Here is a 20,807-nt window from a genome sequence, read left to right as displayed (position 1 = left end):
AGAGGCAGGAGAGGGAGGGTGCTGTGTAACAGCCCTGGATGTCCCTCAGAGAAACTGCTTTAGATGTACATTAGGAGGGATTAACTTTTTTGGAGTAAACTGCTATGAATCAAGTTAGCTCAGTTCTGTTTTGCTCTGCCATTGACTTGTTCTTCCATCACAGGCAAGTCACTTCATCTTGATACATGGATTGTAGGAACATGTATCCAGGGGAAGTCTGTTCCATGCTTTTCTGGTAATGGCTGTGCTCACTTTCTACTTTATCCATGTTCAGTTGATCTGGAGATATGAATTTAGTTTAGAAAAGGGTAGCATGGATTAGAAGTCCTTGTTAAAGAGCCAAACCTGCAATAGATAGTTTAAAATTGTAGTGAAGGTGTAATTGGTTAAAGAGTGAGTTAAATGGAAAGGAACTTGCGGTTGGTAGGGCAATAGAGCTCCATGTTCTCACCCCATCAGCCCAGGAAAACTATTATGGGGTTCCTACAATGATTTCAAGATTCACTGTACTCTTGGCTGCCCGCTTTTTGCCACAAAGAATTATAAATGTGTCATGTTCCCCATGGCATTAACTTGTCTGGCAGCACAGCCTCTTCTGAGCCAAGTATTTCTAGAGTGGCACCACACAAACAGTGTTGCAGCTTACTGTGACTCACTGAGTATCCCCTTTCCAGAGCAGAAATGTGGGGGGGAAGCTGCTGACACCCCTGGGCCTGTGGACTTTCCTTCTGCCTGTGCCAGCTTTGGGAAGCTCTGCAGAGCGTGTGAGCAGAGCTCTGCATTCCCCAGGTGCTTCCCATTGCTTTTACACAGGACACATGCAGCGTGGTAAACTGGGAACAGGGCTTGTCTTTGTGTGTGGCTTTTGAGGACTATTTAATGAGACAGTTGTGCTCTTTTGCACATCTTTTTGATGTGCTTCAGTACAATTCTGATCCTAAAGGGTATTGCCCAGCAAACATTCATCCTAGTGAGTCTTTGGGGTTCTATGTGCTTGAACTTACTTTCACCTGTCTTGCTTAGATAAGAGCAAAAATATTCCCCTAGAATCTGGTTGAAGAATTTACATTCAAGGCCCAGGATGCTGTCATTGTACTGATCTCTTCTTATGCAATAGTCAATCCAGCTCACAGGCTGGTGCACCCACTGTGTGCTCCTTCTACACCTCTTACCTTCACCTCCCTCTTCATCCTCACTCTCCTACACAGCTCAGTCCATATCTTGTACTAACTATTTTCACCCCTGAGCTTCTAGTGCAGAGAACACACAGCACCCATGGCCCTGGCTCCAGCAGTGTCCCCTCTTGTTCCCATTTCTGGCCTCTGTGTTGGAATGGATAATAAAATGCTCCTCATTTCATCTTTATTAGGCTTTCCAAAAGGCTTTGGAAAATAAGATCTCTGTCTGAGGGGGGTCTCAAAATTCACAGGCTCAGTTAACTGCATGGACTAGAAACCACCTGGAGGGCTTTTTAAAAACTTTTTTGACCTGTGAAAATTTAAATTCAGCAACCAGCTTGTTTTCTCTGCAAGAGAGAAACCATCTCTTAACTCCAAGGAAAAAGCTGCTTTCCTTGATTTCCTTACAATGCTTTAGGTGTTAGTGATTAACAGTGTCAGCCTTCATTTCTGTCTTTGCAATACTGAATTTTGTGCATATGGCAAGTGATGCAGGTACACCACCTATTGCTAAAATGGACCAGCACTTCCAGCAACAATAATTCATTTCAGCTGCTCATAGTTTTGCCAAATTGCAACTATTTGGGCTGAAACTTCCTAAGCAGAGAATGTCTGCTTCATACTGATTAATTGGCTTTAAATATCAGCAAAAATGTTTCAGCTGTTCTTTGGCCAAGGTTAAAGAGATTCAATATTGGACGTTGCTCTTACTACTTTGGTTATGGTGGAGGTTTTTATCCCTTCCATCAAAGAAATTCTACCACCCACATGTGTTGTACTCTAAGCTTGTCATTTCTTGGATGTGATTTCTGGTGTCAGGCAGGGTTGTCCTGAGAGCCTCTATGAAACAAATGGTAAAATCACAGCCCATATCACTGCCTTCTGTTACAGTCTGTCTCCTGGAAATCTTGCTTTTCCTGCTTCTGTCCTCAATCCCACCATCCAAGCTGAGTAGCTTTCTGCTGTCCCCTCTTTCAATCAAATACACCCGGGGTTTCATGCCTCCTTACAAATCTGTCCCAGGTGCTCAGATGTACATTTTTGCCCTCCCTGAAGTCAGCAAATGGACTGATTTTAGTTGGTTTTATGAGCCTGGACATTGTGAACATTTCCCACTTGATAATGCCTCTCTGCAATTTCTGTGTCTGAAGAGGTTATGGACACCTGGGAAATGCTTGTGTTACGTGAGTTTATTCTGATTTCTTCAGATGATTGATTTTACAGCCAATATTCTTACGGGCAGGTGGGTGGAAGAGGTTTTTGGGCACGGAGAAAACCAGATACCTGAAGCTAGTTAAGAAAAAATTCCTCCCTCTCCTGTCCCCCACTTAGTTATTATGATATTTACTTAATATCACTTAATATGATTTAAAGTTGGCAAGAAAGACTTGCTGCAGGAAAACAGAAATACTCACATCTGTCACTGTAACTAACGGGGACTTTCTCTGAGCACAGCTCAGAAAGTCAGGTGCATTTGTTTTCATTGCTGTTGGATCTCTCACCAAAAGCATTTGGTTCCCCAGCAGGATTTCCTGCTCTGGCTTCCATGAGATTAATTGTTTCAAAAGCTGGAGTGGATGGAAAGTTGCGATGGCTAAGTCCACATAGAGCTAGCACTAATTCTCCATGCAGGAAAAGCTGATCTTTTGAGCAATGCCATGTGTTTCTGTGCAGTCTAATATTTCATTCAGCTGTTACATATTTTTACTTTATTCAGTCATTATTTAACACATTAAGGAAGAACATGAAGAGGTTCCATGCTGCTGTTGATGGATACCTTTTCTTTTATAGACTTCTCATTGCAATTTTTAAAGTTTCATTGCCACACTCACTAACAGCAAGATGTAGTCACAGATCAGACTTGGAACTCAGGACAGGTGTTTGAGGCACTGCAATCAAAAGGAGGAGATTTTGCATTGTGTCATTCACTTCTACTCCTAACAGTGGTCACAAAGTGTGGGATCTAGGATTAAGTTTCCCTCTGCAGTCCTGACTGATTGAAGAATACATTTGAGAGACTTCTGCTGAGAGTAGTTTTCTCATATTCTGCATTGTTCAATGAAGATTTCATTGGAAAACAACTAGTTAAGTACATCTCTTCTTCAGCTGAAGCTGTAGCAACCACATAGCTATAAATTCCTGTGTACCCAGACAGTGGCTCACGAGATCCATGGAGTCCTGCCCACTTTGTCAAGCTCTGGACATCCTGAGAGGAGATTCTGGAAAGTTAGCGTTTGCCTTGACTGCATGTTTGGCTGGTTTAACACCACGAGTCTCTTCTGGACTCTGCAGGAATAGTTTGGCTGGCTACAAACCAAAGACCAGAGAAAGTACAGCTATGGGAGCAGAAGAGAAGACAGTGGTCGTGGTTTAACCCAGCAGGCAGTAAAACACCACACAGCTGCCTGACCCTCTCAGACACACACACAAACATGGCTGGGGAGAGAAGGAGAGAACTGGGGACAAAAAGTACAGGACAGCAGTACAGTCATATATACTGCACTGCAGTGTGGATGGTAACTGTCAGAATAGCAGACCTTTACTACATTTTTCCCCCTAATTCCTAATCTTTTCCTAGCATGGAGCCAGAGTTTATAGTCTGGGCCAGCCCTATTTCTAGATAATGTTTAACCATGAGTCCCTCTCACTGATTATCTTACAGCTCAGTTTCAGCTGCTTTGCTGGGCAGCATGAAGCTTTTCCACATGGTCTGTGGACATTATCAAAATGTCACATGAGCCTGGTGCTTTCAGCCCAGAGGGATTTGACCCCCCTTCAGCAGCAGGCTGAGGCACAGCAGCAGCCCCTGGCTCTCCCCAGCCTCGTGGTGCACCGAGGAGCTCTGCACAGGGAGCCTCAGCCTGCACACTCCATGCAAGCTTGGATGAAATCCATGTTGCAGTGCAGTGTGGATTCATACTTCATTCAGAGCATGTCCCTCTCTGCCACCCCTGCAATTTGAGCAGTGAGTTTTTAATCCCTCACTAATTATCAGGTATTCCTTGTCTTGCTTTGATCAAAACAGGAGGTTGGGGGTGGCCGTAGTCCCCCATCCTGCATTTGGGAGAGCCCTCTGGAGGACTGCAGGACAGAATTGTTGGCCAGGGGCATCTCAGGGCATAAGCCACAGCGAGGCTGACTGAGGCACTTTGTTCGAGCTCCTTCACTCCAGTAGCTCCAGGATGCCAAAGGGAAATAGAGCAAGCTTCAGTGCAGTTCTTATTGCTTCAGGTTTTAAACACTGAAACATATGCCTGAGCTACCTTGTACTGTGTCCAGCTGGTGCTTTCTGGACATGCTCTCATTGAAAGAGATAATTGTGTTTTGTTTAAATTAATTTCTGAAGTTTAAAAGCCCATTTATATCTGCCCAGTTCACTGAACTGAACCTCTGCACAGTAGCATATTCAGTTTCTGCTGTAACCTGCTACTGCTGCTTTTAGCTGTAGCTCTAACCACAAAATAGCAGCCAAAAAAAAAAAAAAAAAAAACAACCCCACCAACACTCTACTGACTTCACTTTTTTCCTTTTTTTCCCAGTGACACTGGCTACACTGTTCATTGGAAAGAGGGTTTGGGCAAGGCTGTGACTGTGCTGTCTTCCTCAGCTGAGAGAGGAATTGGAATTCTCTTGGGCTTTGCTGAAATCACTCTATTGCTAAGAACATCTGCAGAAATGAAGTAGCTTTTTCTCTTCTCCTCTCACTGATGGCAAACTTCAGAGCAGGTCAGGCTCAGGGTGTTTGTGTGGATTATTTTCATGACACTGAAAAGGGTAGAGCCTGTCTAACTGCAACCAGCTGGAAATACAGCAACCTCTTTAAAAAGTACATGATTTAGCTGCCATCAATGTATAGATTTGGTAGCAGCCAGACTGTTCAACACTGTCAGCAGTACTACCACAGCAAGCCAGGTGCTCTGAGGGCAGGTCTGGCCATGCCCTGGGCAGTGCAGAGCAGCAGTAACTCAGGCAGCCACACTCTGCTTGAATGCTGGAGTCTCCTCCAGGGTGGCTCAAAGTGGGGGACAGGCTGCAACTGAGAGTTGGGACTCGCAGCTTGAGTTTCTGGAAGCTCATGACACACAAGCTCATGAATCATCCCTCCATGGCCAATCTCTGCAAGAAGAGCCCAAGGCACTGCCTGGAAACCTTTTATCTGATGGGTTTGGCCTACAATCTGCAGGGCTCCTTGGGCTGTTTCTCCTGAATTGATTGCAGTAGTAATAAAAGCTCCAGCTGCAAATCTCTGTTCCCTTCTGTCTCTGGACACTGGGATGAGGTGCTTGTTTGGAAGATTTCTTTAGGAAAGAGAGAAGCCAGCTGGCTTGGCTTTCTTTGCAGTGGCTCAGAGACTTGGAAAGGGCTTTCTCCACACCACACTAAGCTGATTTGGTACCTTTCCAGGACTAAAGTTCTTGCACAAGACACCTCTGGATGTAGTTTCTGGTGGAGGCAGACACCATGCTTCCTTGATAGACCTCCTAGACATTATGGGTCGGTGGCTGTCTGATTTTAGCAGGACTGGAATTTTCTAATGCAGACGTAATTCAAATAGGGCACCCAGAGGATTGGAGAAAAGCCTTCATTATTTTTAGTCTAAATAAAAATAGTATCTCAGGCTTCCTAGAATAGTGAAAACACAGAGTATCATGAACAAGAGCTGGACTAAGAATATTTATATGCCTTTTCAGCCAGGGTTTCCATGAAATAGAAGCTGTTTGAATTGGATATGACCAGCCCTGTCATGTTCAGACATATGCAATTACTTCTCTATGCTTAAAATTGCAGTAACAAACCTGAGTTTGACTTTGTAGCAGTATGTATTCACTAATGGTATTTAGTTGATGATGATGATTATTTTAACTGCAGCTCCTTCGGTAAACAAGATCTGTTTTTAGTCATGAGGGAATGTATCAGCAGTACTAAAGGGATTTAGGAACCTAAAACCTCAACTAGACATGGTCAATAAGTCACACAGATTTCTTTGAAAATGTCATTCCATACTGTTATCTTTGTTCATTTTCCTCTTTCCCCAGGGCCAGCCTGCTTTATTGTAGAAAGAGTCAGCAATGTCAGTATTTCAGGATGGTCTGGTTATGCTGTCAGGACATGGGGCGCTGAGGGGACAAAGGACAGACCTGCTCAAGCTTCCCTCATGTGAGAGGGGCAAGAATAAATGGGACCTCTGTCCCTGTGAATAACACAGGGTTTTAAGGAGAAAGAGAAGTTTCTCAGCATGTTCATTCTGTGGTTGAGGAGATTTCTATAGTGCTGTTCTGACCACTGAGGGCAATTTACACTTACTATTTACAGTGTGGGTTTTTCCCCTTCCCTTTGGAGCCAGTTCAGATGGATGTGTGCATTGTAGCAGCAATGTGAGTGCTAGCAGTGCCCTGACAGGCTGGGAAGATGCTTCCCTTGGCCACAAGCATTTAACCCCACAAAACACCTCCTCACTCCACTCTCAGGGACAAATCTGCCTTTGCTCAGACCTGGGGAGTTATAGAATGCAACACCCCAGGTCACAGTCTTGTGCTCAATGCTGCTGTGCTCAGAAGAGGACTCTCCAAATGAGGTACTAAAACTAAGGTCTCTCTCATGCTGTTTCTTGGCTGTGGCTGGTGGATGCAGAAGATTCCAAGACCAGATTCTTTGGTCCCAGGATTCTGGTAATGAACAGTCAATGTAAATCGACTGAAGTCCAGGAAACAGAACTTTCCAGTGAGATTTCTGAGCCGTCTTTGCTACCTGCTCTGCTCCTGAGATACCAGGCTTGTCTGTGCTGCTGAGTTATGTGCTTTCAAGCAAATAAAGCCCAGTTTAGAATGATCTGGTTTATACTTTTCATGAAAGTATAAAAGCATTCTGTTAATCAATTTCTTTCTATCAAATGCATGTATCCTGGACATGGCCCCTCAGCTGGGACAAAAATGAATGCAGCCTCTGAGCAAATGCTTAGAGCAGCCAAAGATCTGGCCCTTCCATTACAGGCTTTGATCTAACAATCCTGGGTTGCAAATCCATCACAAAGGCACTGTGTCTGCATGGGCAAGCTCTGCCTTTTGCTTCCCTATCACCAGCTTCAGCCAAATGGTTGAAAGCGCTCTGAAATATGAAGAGGTTTCTTGATGGCATCTCCAAGCCTCTCTTTCCCCATTTTGGGAATATTTTGAATGAAAACTGTGCCTTCAAGGAGAGAATTTTTTGCTCTGACATGCTGGAACTGTGGTAGCAAGGTCAGCATGTGGTGGTGCAGATGTTGTGCCCATCTCACCTGGCTTTGCTGGGGAGGTCCAAGAGTGTCTTTTATTCAACCTGTGTCTTTTGTATACTGACCTTGCCAATATTTAGTCCAGCACTCGATGGTGAATAGTCCATCCCAGCATGATTCTCTGCTGCTGTGAAGTAAGGCTCTTGTATATCAGTGCAAAGTGAGCATAAACACTAGTGCATTTATGAAATAATATTTGAAAAGTCACATTCTGCAGGTGCAAAGGGCTACAGGAAATGGTGGAAAATCATTGCACTGCTTGAGAAATGGAAGTATTCCAGCTTGGTGCTCTCAGCAGCAGTGACTTTTCCTTTTAATGCAAAAAAGTGACAGAACCAGGCACTCTGCTTATCCTTCAGGGCAAAATGTCATGGGTCCCTGTTTTGATAAGGATGGTTCAGATAAGGTGTTAGGAAAAATTTTAGAGGGTTTTTAAATCTGGAAAGGGTTGCTTGGCAAGATCTTCGGTGTCCATCTTGGGGAAACTTGCATAACAAGCTCAAGCAGGGACAGGCTGAGGCTGTGCAAGGTCCCTCTCAGCCAGCGTGTTACACTGATGCCATAAAATTTAAAACACAGCATTGAGTATCAGGATACACAGGGGTCCATGGAAATCCCAGAGGCAGGGTGATGCAGTTCTTAGGAAACAGAGAGGAGCTGACCCATGGTCATCCCTGGAGCACCTCCCAGCTGCTGGTCTCTGAGGAAAGCCTGTGCTGCACCAGTGTCATTCCCCACATCTCTGCCCAAGCCTTCACTCGCTGACACCCGGGCAGTGGCAGCACTGTCAGTGCACCAGGGCCACCAGCAGATGGGAGTCTCACCGGCAGGAGGCCAGGGAAAACTGCTTCTGCGGCTCCAGAATTAAACAACTGGGTGCAAAGTCAAAATATCCTCTAGAAAGGCTTTTTCACAGTGGCTGGACAATTGGGCCTCAGGGAGAAGTACAACAGACTCCTCAGTTTCCAGCAGAAACTAGACACTGTTTAATTTCTATTCACCATGGTCATCAGACCAAAGCTCGGGGTTAATCTCACTCAGTGGCACCAAGGTCCTGGGAAAAAGCAAAGCTTGTGGCAGAAACCTGCTGAGAAGACAGTAACGAGCACTGCTAATGAGCAGGGAGGGAATCAAGCATGCACTGCATCAAAGGCACAGCATCATTCCGCAGGCAAACAGCACTTCCTCTTCACCTACAAGCCAGCTGCAGTTCAGACCTTGGCAGTAACAAATAATTTCCCTCCACAGCACATTTTAGCACCTTTTGATCATTATTTTTGGTTACCAGTATTGTTTTAATTGTCATAAATATCTCCAGCCATGCTCTGAACCCCACAGTAGGAGGCACCGTGGAGACAGGGAACAGGGTGGCCCTTCCACAAGGAGTTCACAGCCTGTCAGGGAAGGAGCCATTGGCATTCTACAGCAAAAACTCATTTCTCAGTTCTTCCAATTGACCTGGCAAAGCAACAGATTAAGACACCAGGCATCAGTGCTTGCCACATTTATTTCATCTGTGCTGCTGAGCAGTTGTATTTTCATGTGTGCTTTGTGCACCTGCTGTTCTCCAGCCACAAGTGGGGCCTGGGGAGGGAGAGAAGGGCTTCTCCAAAGCAGACTGAATCTGATGATTCCATTAGAAATAGGCTTGGGATCACAATCTGAGACTCTGACAGCTTCATCTTGTGCCATCCTATATATCTGCAGTGATCTGATCTTCTCAAGCAAGCACTGGTCACTCTTGTCTGCCTTAATGGGCTGAGGTTGCTCTTTTTGGAATGGTGGGGCTGCAGGGGGGGGGGAATGGTACAAGAGAGCAGCATGTATGACCAGGGAGGTCTGTCACTCACTCAGGAACAGGCAACAGCAAAGGCCTGACCTCCCAGCAGCTGGTGCCATTGCCAGCAGTCAGCTCTTATAAAAATATAACTCTTCCCCCTGGAAAATGGGGGGGGTTTCTCTTTCTGAAAGGGGTTTGCCTTTTGAAAAGGGGAGCATTTGCAGTTGAGTCCACATAGGAATCCTATGAAATCCTCATGATGTGCTTCCATTTTTAGCCCCATGGATCTGAACAGCACATTCACCTCAGGCTGCTGAGGACCAGCCTCGCATATGTGATGTGCTCACAGATGGCCCTGGCCCTGCCCTCGGGGATGAAATACAGACAGCAGGCAGCAGGACTCAACAGGTCCTGCTCAGTGCATGAGTTTCTACTGGGATGCTTTACTGTATTTTCTTTAACAGGAATTTCCAACTATGGGTGAAGTTTGCTTATTTCTACCATTTTTATTCTTCCCGCTGAACCTAGGGAAACTGGGCTAAATGGATGATTATTCTCCCTAGCTCCTCTGGGAGCCTTGGGCTAGATTCTCTGGTGTTTCAGTACTGGGAGATGCAAATAATGAAAAATGCAGCAACAGTCTTGAGTACAGCTTCCAGCTCCTGAAAAGCTACTCCAAGGGGGTTCCCATTGCACAGGTTGGATGTGTCTTCAGTCACTGAACTCTCTCTGGCCCCAAGGACAGCGGTACCAGACATCCCTTTTGCTGCCCTGAGGTCTACCAGCCCATCTTTACATGTGAGGCAAACCCCAAGTCTTTCCATACTCATCAAGGGGCCAAAACTACTGCACCATTTGCAACAGAGAGCAGGCTGCATGTGCACAGCCATTGCCACCAGCAGCGCTCCCCAGCACTGTCTCTTGCTCCCCGGTGCTTGGGGTCACAGTCCCTCCCTCAGGGATCCACCAGGCACAGGGCTCTGCTGCCGAGGTTCCTTCCAGCTGGTTACTGCTCACACTGGTGTGCCCTTGCAAGGAGGGGTGTTGGGGTCCCAGTTGTGGTCTCATTTCTGTTACCCCTCTCTAGACCATCCAACAGGATCATCAAAGAGCTGTTTAATTCCATGGTCATAGCCCAACACAGCCTGCAAGATGCTGCGTGTGTTTTTATTCATTCCAGCTTCCTTCACTACAGTGAGATTCTCCTCCTGGTTTCCTCTGCCCTAAATGAGGGTAGAATGAAGCCCAGCATGTGCACTTACCCAGGCTTTCTTTGTCATTCCCTGTGGCTCCTCCTTGAGCTGTCCTCTTTTTCTTAAAGCTAAGTGTGCTGGGGTTGAAGGGAAGCAGTGAATGGGTGTTGTCAGTAGAATCCAGCTCTTGGTCTGGCTAATTTGGCAGGTGGCCTTTGAGTAGATCTCGAGTGTTTTACAGAGCTGGGTGAAAAGCATTGCTGCTATTTCAAAACTGGGGCAACAAAAGCTCTGGGCTGGTTCTGCCTGTGATTGCGGAGCCTGGGGGATAGAAGATGCAGTTAAGAGAACTTTGTGCTCTCACTTTCCAAAAGCATGCCGTGAGTAATAGAAAATTATGTCCTCCTACAGAAATTTATTGCTTGAGGTGGAATTAGTCAGAAGCATTATTGCTTTCAGTAAAAGACTGCAGGGCCGGGGGTAGCCAACAGAATATTAAAAAAAAAAAAAAAAGGAAGAGGTGTATTTTAAGGCCACGTGTATTTTAAGGCCACGAAACTTTGTGAGACTTCCGAAGTACTGACCGTGCAGAGGAAAGTGATCAGGAAACTCCCGACCCTGCCACCACATCAGCGACTCCCTTTTCCCCTCGGGGAGTCCCAGAGCAGGGAAGTGCGCACTCCGGAGCGCTGGCAGGGCGCGGACACGGCAGCGGGCGAGGAAACCCCCCCGGCCCCGCGGCGGGGCTGGCCGGGCCGAGCCGCTGCCGGCGCCGCGGGGCTCTCGGGGGGCGAAGTTCCCGTGGCGGCGGCTGAGCCGCCCCGTGTCACTTCCTGCGGGCGGGCGCGGGGCCGCGGGCGCGGGGCGGGGCGGCGGCGGCGCCCGGCGGGGCTCGGCGGGGCTCGGCGGGCCGGGCCGGGGCCGCGGGCGCTGCGCTGCGCCGCCAGCCGCGGCCGAGGATGCGGCGGAGCCGGGCGCCGCGGCTGGCGCTGGCCGCCGGCCTCGGCTCGCTCCTGCTCGTCCTCTTCTACTTCCAGAGCAGCCTCAGCCCAGGTGGGTCCGCGGGCGCCGCGCTCCAGGAGGGTCCCCGGCGGTCGCGGTCGCGGGCGGGCGGAGAGGGGAGCGGGGCACGGCGGGCAGCCCCTTCCCTGCTCCCGGAGCCCCTCGGGTGTCGGCCGGTCCCCGGCGAGCTGAAGTTGTGTCCGCCGGTGCAGTCGCCGGCGATCGCCCATCGCTCGGCTGAGCCCATCGAACTTCGCCGCTGCGCTCGCCCGCGGCGTGAGCGGCGTTCCCGTCCCGGCGCCGCCGCTCCGCGCTGACACCCGCGTCTCCTTTCCAAAGCCGCCTTCTCTCGGGTCGCTGTCCTGTTCGGAGTCCCTGCGGGGCATGAAACTGTTGGTGAGCTTTGTGCGATCACGGAACTGTGCACGGCTTCGTGCAGCCCTCCCGAGGCTGTGCCGGGGTCGGGACGGGAGAGGGGAGCTGCTCTGTCCCGCAAGTGCCTATTCATACCCGCGGTCACGAAAATTCCTGGGAGTCTGTCTGAATGGCCCAAGGGACTTATCTAATGTGTGCTCTTAGAAATTTCTCGCAAGTTGGGAAACAATTCTGAACTAAAATCTGAACCGTTTTGTACTGGGGGGATAATTTATTTCCCTGTCTTTTCTGCTCCTTTGGGGAAATTAGTTCCTCTCTCCTACGAGACGTTTTTGGGTAATTCCTACCGTTTTAACAATGTACTAATGTTTTCTGACTACAGCAGCAATCCATCAATGGGGCCTTTAGAGTTACATCTTTAAATTCAGAAGACTGACTTGACTGAAACGTTAATAGAATTTTATCAGTGAGACTAAATGAAATGTAATTTTCCTTTTATAGGGGCTGCTCTATCAATTTAATGTGTTTTTTCCCTAAAAATAAAAAAGGCGTAACTTGTTGGCTGAGTAAGATTGAAAAGGAGTTGGGTTTTGAGCAAGCATTTGTTATTTCTAGACAAGCATGTGAAGCTTGTCAGATGAATTCAGAAATCCCAGAAGACCATAATCAGTATTGTATTCCTTAGTAACTTTTTCTTTTCTTACGGAAATGATTTATGCATCTTATTTTAGTATTGGGACTGCTCAGTAAAAAGTGCATCACTGAATCAGCTTTAATCTCCAGGGGTGCTAATGAAGAGACGATTGTGTTTTACACTGGATATGCTTTCTAGCATCTGACTGGAAAACATCTCTCTTTTCAGGGCTCTGGTTTTCAAAAAAGATTCTGCTGGTCTGAGTCAGCAGAACTTTCTGTGCTTAGTTGACTTTAATTCCTTACCTGATCTCAACCCAGTTTCACACAGAGCTCCTGCGAGGTCAGAGCAAACCAGGTGATGGCAATGGTGGTGGAGTCTCACGAGGCCCTGCAGGGAATTTGGGTCTGGAATGCTAATGCAATGCCCTGCAAATCTCTTCTTTCACATGGGGCAAGTGTGATTTTTGAAAGTTCCCGTAGATGCTGATAGGTCTGAGGCAGGGATCTCCAACTGCTGGAACCAAGTAATGTTTGTCACTCCGTGGGAACCCATTTGTGAGGATGTGGATACCCTCTGCAGATTTGCCCCTTTCGGTTCAATAAAGAGGTGAGTTAGAATATTCTCCAACAACAGCTTATTTTCTAGCCACACAGTTGTCTCCCTGAGTCCAGCCTTCATTTGTGTGACATTTCTTTCCCTTATTATTTTTCAGTTTACAGTTTTTCCTTTCCTCTTCAGATCAGTGAGAAACACCAGCAGAGGAAAGGTCATTACCATATACAGAAAGGAAGCAAGCTACAGATTGCTTCATTTTTTATCCCAAAGGAAAACAAACTGAGGCCAATTGCTTGAATTTCAGAAGTTATAAGTTACAATAATAGGTAAACAATTTGCAAACAAAAATGTCATCTTTAAAGTGATGTCTGCTATGGGGTTATTTGGAGTTCTAGTTGTCTGGTGTCATTTAGTTTTTATACAGTAACGAAGAAAAATGCTAGAAAAAAAAAAGAAGCAATGCTTTGAGTTTCCCCCAGGAGCAGTCAGATCCTTTCTCCATCGTTAGCAGGATTGAGCAGGTTGCCTTCCCTGGGCTACCCACAGTCCATTACATGGAACATGCTGAATTAATCCTTGCTAATGGTACAGAGAGACCAAACCTTCCTGTGACCAGGACAAGGAATGGGAAAAATGATGATACAAACCTTTAAGCTTGAAGTGCTAAGGGCTCACTCAGCTCAGGGAGCAGGAATTAACCACTCTGGTTGTGTTGCCTACTTACAGCTGCATCTGGACAGTTGTGCATGAAGTGGTTTGTGCTGAGCTCCATGGCTGGGCTGGAATAAGGCTTTCTTGTTCTGCCTCAGGAACACCCACACACCAGCCTGTGCTGAAATAACTCTGCTCCTAAATGCTGCTGAGTTGGTGATTTTGGTGGTGGGCTGAATTCGTCTGTACTGCAAGCAGTGGCAGAATTCCCTGTTGTACCTTCTGGAGGCAGGAATGGGCTCAGTGTGTTTGCCAGAGGGGTGGGACAGGTCTTGGTGCTCCACAGGGAAGTGGGCTTGTGTGCTTGAGTGTGCCTTTACTTTGTGGCCCTGGTGGTTTTTTGTTGCCTTTCCTTCCTGCTGGCTGTACTGGTGAGCAGACACGGGGTCTGCAGGCCCAGCACTCCCCTGGCCCTGGGGTGGAGCTGTGCCATGGACTGTCCCCTGCTTGCTTCAAGTCGGTGCTGACCTGTCTGTCCTGTTGGCCATCAGCTGTCCCGCTCCAGGCTCACAGGTGCATGGCCAAGGGGAGGACATCTGCATTGCAGGAAGGTGTTTTTGTGCTGAGCACACCGGCCCTGGACCTTCCACACCATGCCACAGTGGGTAGTTCCGGGGTTTACCTGCAGCAGTCACCTTTCAGCACCTCCTGCACCTGGGCTGGTGGTGTGGGCAAGTGCGCGCAGCTCCCAGGCAAGCCTCATGCCATCTCAGCTGGGCTCAGGGGGTGATGAGGGCCACCAGGAGACCTTGGCTGTACTGGTGTCATCCCACAGCCATCCAGGAGATCCTGTCTGGCCTCGGCAAGATTATCATCCATGGTCTGAGCTGATGTTCCTCTGCTGTTCCCGGCAGGAGCAGCACACCATCAGCTGTGCTGACTCGTGCACGCTGTGCCTTTCTGCATGGAGGTGAGCATACACAGCTGGTATTTCATCTCACTCTGCTGGCAGCACATCTAGGCTGGCACAGCAGGAGATACTGGAGGCTGCCATTCCTTGTCTGCATCAGAGCTTTGGTCACTGCTGTTCTCAGGGGGACCACACTGATTTTAGCAACAGTGGGGGAGGTGAGATGACTCTGGTAGGACAGATGTGGGATAGAGGGAAGGGGAACATGTGAAGGAGGTAGAGGGAGGTGAGTGGCAGGTCCTAAGGCCTTATGTTCATCTGGTCTGAGGTTTCTGCAGGGCAGTACTGTGGGGCCACACCAATGGTATGTCTTTGGAGCAAATGTGAGTAGGCAAACTGTACTGACATCTGGAGAGCTGGCAGATTTTCTCCAATAAGAAAGAAGGAAAAGCTGTCAATCTCAAAGCGCTCCTTTATCTCTGCTCTGGTTCTGTCCGTTTGCAGCATCCAGCTGTTTTTTCTTAGGTCTTTTTAGCAGCACTTGCTCAGTGCTGGCTTCTGCACTTCCCATATTGTTTCACAACCTGCTGTCAGCACAAGCTGTTGGACCTCGTGGGGCCTTGCAAGTGAGATGTACTCAGCCTTTGGTCTGACTCTTTCATAACAAGAGATACCAGAAGTGCCAGGGTTGTGATCCTATTCCAGAAAGCTTTCCAAGTGAGAAAGCAGTGAGAGTCCTGTCTCCATCCTTATCTGCTCCTGTATCAACCAGTTGGATCTCCTCTGAGCTCTGATAGGGCAAAGCCTTCTCCAGCCCCTTCACCAGCCTGAGAGAGAAGGGTTGGGGTGTTGCAGGAGGATGAGCAGCAATGCCAGAAGCCACATCAACACTTGTAGCAGGTATCACAGGTAGGAAACTGCCTCACCATCTTTGTGTGTTTCTTAGCCCTCTGATGTGCCAAGGTGGATATGGGAGACACCACTGCCACCATTCTCTGCCAGTTCTCAGCTGGTTTCAATTGCCCAGCCCAACACCCTTCAGGACCAGCAGATCTTGGAGAAACTCTTGCTTCTCATTGTTCCAAATTTATTGATCCTAGTTGGCTCCATCTCTATGCCTAAAGACTGGTCCCTTCAGAGGGATACAGATTATTACAGAGATTACAGAGTTGATTAGTGATTTGACCCACAGAGCTCTAGTCCTGGAACCTACAACTGCACCTAGACCTGACATGAATGGAGGTAAATACACACTTAAATATTAGCAGACCTTTGAAAATCAGGGATATTTTTTTCAGAACAGGAAAGAGCCTATTTTAGTCCTCAGTTCCTCCCCATTGTTTAAAGGTATTTGGAGGCTGAAATTCAGCCACTGCCTTGGGACGTGTGAGCAGTTTGGCCAGCAAATGCTCTGAGCCTGGGTTGTGCCTGCAGCTGGCTGACACATGCCTCAGCCTTCCAGATAACGGAGGAGATGCTGCTTTTACCCTGGCTAAGGCTGCAAGCACAGGCAGGGATGACAAATCAAGCCACCCTCGGATGATGCTGACCTCTTTTCTTTTCTTTTCTTTTCTTTTCTTTTCTTTTCTTTTCTTTTCTTTTCTTTTCTTTTCTTTTCTTTTCTTTTCTTTTTTTCTTTTCTTTTCTTTTCTTTTCTTTTCTTTTCTTTTCTTTTCTTTTCTTTTCTTTTCTTTTCTTTTCTTTTCTTTTCTTTTCTTTTCTTTTCTTTTCTTTTCTTTTCTTTTCTTTTCTTTTTTCTTTTCCTTTTTTTTTTTTTTCTTTTTTTTCTTTTCGTTTGTCACGGGGCAGTTTTTCCCGACTCATTTTCCCAGTCGTAGTATCATGATGCCCAGAATGCAGCCCCTTCCTTTTGAGGAGCCAGTATTTGAAGTGCAGTAACATTTGCCAGCCAAGATGTTGGCAAACACAGGCTGGGCACCCTCAGATCTGTTGTTTTTGGAAAAGACATGAAGACTCTATCCATGACCTGTTGGAGTAGAAAAATCCACACAGTCCAGTGCTGAGAGCAGGACAGTAATGAAGCCCATCTGCTCCTGAGCTTTTCCTGGGCTTTTCATGAGGAATGCTTTCTCTAGTCCTTCTTGGCTTTATACAGTTTCCTGAGAATCTCTGATACATGCAAGAGGTTTTGGAGGGGAAAGAAGTGAGCTCAGCACACCCGGAGTTAACTCTGTCCCTGCAGGAGAAATTCGTGTCCCAGTGGCTCTGCTGCCTGCATCCAGCCTCTCCTGGCCCCACGTTCCTCTGGCATCTCAGCCTGGCTGTTTCTGTCTGGCAGCACATGCACCTGCATTTTGTCCCCACACACAAAACTCCAATGTGCTGCATTAAGAATTCCACAAAAACAGCACCAGGAGGGCTTTGCCTGTGCTGGTGCAGGGCAGTGAGGTCCAAGGCTGGCAGATGAGTGCTTGTGCAGGGGTCAGGGCTCTCCTGAGGGGTTTGGGATTTTTTATGCGCTGAGTTTATTTCTTGGTCCTTGGTTCCTGCAAGCATCTGAACAGAGAGCATGACAAACCCTCCATCTTAATTCCAGTGCAAACACAGCTGTCTTTCCCAGGACTCTATATCAGAAGCCAAAAGAAACTACAAAGGCATTAGGCACTTAACTCCCAGTACTGCCCCTTGGAGCTGAGTACCCAAAGAAGAGCTTAGCTCCCCAAATAGTTCTGAGGGGCCAAGGGGGGATTTTTCACTTTGAGCCTTTGAGGCACAGCTGGACAAAAGCCCAAAACTTTCCTTGTTCAAAGGCAGTTAAGGACTACTAGCAGTCAGACAAGGGGGAAACATGTCACTGAGGAGCTCTGGTGGCCTGAAAGTCCTGGGTTTAACACCATTGTGCCTTGGTCCTGCCTGCATGGCACAGTTTGCACTGAGAGTGAAAACAGGGACAATGGACCTACCCTAGGAGCTAGAGGTACTTTCTTCCCCAAGTAAAATTTGTCATGGATGGAGGGGAGTGACTGATGTCAATGGGGATTTGAACCCCACATTCCCAAGCTTTGCTGCCCAGTTTAGACCAGTCTGTTCTGTCCCATACATGTACTTGTACCTGCAGAGCTTGCAGTGCTGTAAACTGGGACACCCTGTCTCTGTCTCCTGTCTGGATCTGCAGCTGTGGGACAGGTCTGTATTCAACCACAAGCTCTCTGAAATTTCCCCACTGATTCACATAGATATTTTATTTTTTCCCTTCCCTTCTTTACTTCCCCCCTTGGCGGTAAAATCCTCCCAGCAAGGCTGGATGCTAAATGCCCCCTATATATGCTGCTGCCCTGTGAGGTTGTCCCCCATCCCTGATGCTCATTTCCAGATGGTGGGATCCTTGCTTCATGGCTGGCTGGTGTGATTTATTCCAGCTATGCCAGTTTTTGCTGTTGCAGGTTTGTGCCCCATGTCATTCTAGTAAACTACCCATTAAAGTAACTTCTAGAGTTCTGATAAATTTGGTTTGACTCCCAAATGTCTCTTCTTGCTCTGTTCTCTATTTTCCAATTGCCTGTACCTTCCACTGGGAAGCCAAAATTTCAATCTAAGTTAAAGGGCAAAGGTGAGAAGAAAGTTTCCCTGTATCCCCAGGAGCTGGGCAGCCACTGCTTGGGTAAAGTGTTCCTGCACGTCCTTCACAGGAGATCACCCAGCGTAGGAGGTAGCACTGGGCCATGGGGCTGGATTTGTTTCTGTTACAGTTTAATGAGCTGGGGAGCAGAGATGATGCCTCATTCATTGTGTTGGAAGCAGAGTGTGATGCTCTGAGGGACACCCAGTGTGTCCCTCGTGGGGACAGGGAGGGGAAGGGGAGCCAGAGGACACAGTGTGAGCAATGGCTCTGTGTGACTTGGATCCTGTACACAAATGATACCCACATTGCCACTGCAGGGCTCGTGCTGTCAGGAGCCGTGGTGTGCTGGCTGCTCAGCAAACAGGGGCTGCAGCAGCACCAGCCAGGCACTGGCACCTCTGCAGGAGGCAGCAGGGGTGGTTCCAGCAGCCACCAGTGCCAGTGCCCCTCTGCACAGAGCTGAGCAAGCCCAGGACACCCAGTGGCAGAGGAACGTGCAATGGCTGACATCCTGAACTGTCACCCCACCACTTCACAACCCACAAATCTCTGCTCCCCTCTTGGTGGGCTGGATCTGTCAGAGCTCAGTAGTACCCTGAGCGTGTTTTCAGTCTGAGCTCCTCAGACAGGACAGTGATTGCAAAAAGCAAACACACACACGCTGCCCTGTGCACACACGCTCCCCTGCCCTTGGCAAATTGGTCTCGGCATCACCCCCACATTGCTGTGACTCGTCCTGGGCAGCTGCCTAAAATATGGATTTTCAGTCTGAAAAGCCGATGAAAGGCTGTGTGAGGGCACCACATGGGATCAGGGCCACAGTCATGCCATCAGAGCTCCATCTTGGACCTGGTGCTGTCCTTCTGACCTGCCAGTTGTGGGGACATCTTTATGCTGGCTTCTGGTGGACAGGAAGAGGGCAAGTGAGAGGGAAGCTGAGTTCTCTTCCAGCATTTCTTTTGAATGCTACTGAGCAAGTTTCATTTTTTCCCAAACCATTTACAGCAGCCCTTACTGGGATATCTGGGGTCTGTAGGCTTTTTGAAGGTCCCTGCCTTGTAACCTTTTCCACTTCCCACCTTTGGAAGTCTCAGAGGCAAAGATCTGCCTCAGGTTTGTTTCTAGCCTTGGTGATCCTTGCCTCAGAGATCCTTGCACAAGTCCACTGCCTTTAACTTGCTGGCATGGCTCTGAACACATTTAGCTTCAGGGCATGGAGGTGTCCAGCCTTGAACCAGCCAGTGGGAAATTCCTGCAGCCTGTTGGAGGAGCAGGCTGCCTACTCTGCCTGCTCCTGTTTTCCCACAGTGCCCCTAAGCTCTTAATATTTGGATGAGCTTCGACTAAATAAATAGTTGTAAATTTATGGGCAGGCAGACTGATGGGAATTTGGCTGGGAAGGGCTTGGAGTTGGTTTTTCCTGGGAGAAGGAAGCAGGGTTTCTCCTCTCTGGTTAGGACTGTAGCAGCTCCACCACCCTTGGGTTCTGCAGCTACACCCTCAGCTGAGGTGGCTCGTCTATCTACCAGTGCAGGAAAGCCTGGCCATATAACCCACATAACCCACATCCTCTGGCAGCTCTGCTGAGAGGATGTTGAAAATGGTCGTGAACTTGGTTTTGAGGGTGTGAGTGTGTGTGGATTCAGGGTCTGCTGATTTTTCTGTCCCAGTTCAACATGCTGTCCCATGCCACCTCAGGTCCTTCCCTGTGCTGTGATGAGAGCTTCCTGACCCACAGCAGGGCTGGCTCTCCAAGCACCAGCCATCCCCAGCCCTGTAGACAGCCCTGGCCTGGCTCTTTGGGGTCCTGCTTGCCTCCCTGTCTATCAGCACGTCCCACCTCCCCTTCACCTTGCCAGTAATCCACGATACATTGGAGCAAGGAATGGCAAAGGTGTTCAGAGCTCCCAGCAGTGCTGCAGCCCTGGTCACTGAACCCTCGGGTGGTGTCACACCGTGAAGCTGTTTTGGCAGCTGTGAGATGCTGCAAACCACAGTGCCCCAGGCTTGTGTGTGGTGTTGTGCTCGGGTGAGTCTGTTACAGGGCCATGTACACAAACAGTGCTGAGCACAGGGCTGAGTCCTGCTGTGCTGAGGAAGCAGCTGATTCTGGTGAGACCCAGCTTTTTCACAATTGGACTTAATTTTCATAGACTCCCTCAGAGCAGCATCCAACTGGACTTGAAGCTGTTTTCTCCCCAGAGAATGTCTCTGAAGGTGTTGCTGCCTCCACAGCGGCTCGAGTGACAGATGAGGAAGCCTCTAAGGTGGCCATGGCAGATAGGCAGGTGCTGGCATCTCTACCCATGGTACTTGTGCAAGGAGATGTGCCACTAAAGTTTTGGATCTTCACAGCAGTACACAGGGCACATAGGTCCCTTCCCATCAGCTTATCTCCTGTGGTACAGAGAGATGCTGAGGCCATGAGTCCTGGCCTCCAGTCACAACGTGCTCACAGCTTTTCCTTCTCCATGTAAATGCCACTTGATTTATAGCCCTCCATCTCCTGGCTGCTTTCCCAGCTCTTCCAGGGAGGAGCAGCAGCAGGTTTGAGCCATCCCTTGCAGTGCTCTCCCTCTTTGTGAGTTTGCAGCCTCACTGCTAATGTGGAACCCAACCCAAGCCTACTCTCTGGCCAGATGTTGCTTCACTGACCTCACAGGAAGATGGGT

At 48.3% G+C, this 20,807-nt stretch overlaps 1 protein-coding gene across 2 annotated transcripts in view; it reads left to right on the top strand.

The window, feature by feature from the left end:
* The first annotated feature begins 11,353 nt into the window (after positions 1-11,353).
* Positions 11,354-20,807, top strand: part of CHST13 (carbohydrate sulfotransferase 13) — a 29,105-nt gene continuing 19,651 nt past the window's right edge. The window contains exon 1 of one of the 2 annotated variants that reach the window (XM_053954165.1): positions 11,354-11,475. In XM_053954165.1, the coding sequence (XP_053810140.1) occupies positions 11,382-11,475 (94 nt within the window). In that variant the 5' untranslated portion in view covers positions 11,354-11,381. Of the gene's footprint in view, positions 11,476-11,801; positions 11,821-20,807 lie in introns of those variants that run through there. The other variant, XM_053954166.1, reaches the window with a different exon arrangement.

Source organism: Vidua chalybeata, chromosome 12 (assembly GCF_026979565.1).
Source record: "Vidua chalybeata isolate OUT-0048 chromosome 12, bVidCha1 merged haplotype, whole genome shotgun sequence".
NCBI classification, from domain to species: Eukaryota; Metazoa; Chordata; class Aves; order Passeriformes; family Viduidae; genus Vidua; species Vidua chalybeata.
The sequence above is the reverse complement of the archived record's forward strand: the minus strand, read 5'-3'. Positions and strand labels throughout refer to the sequence as shown.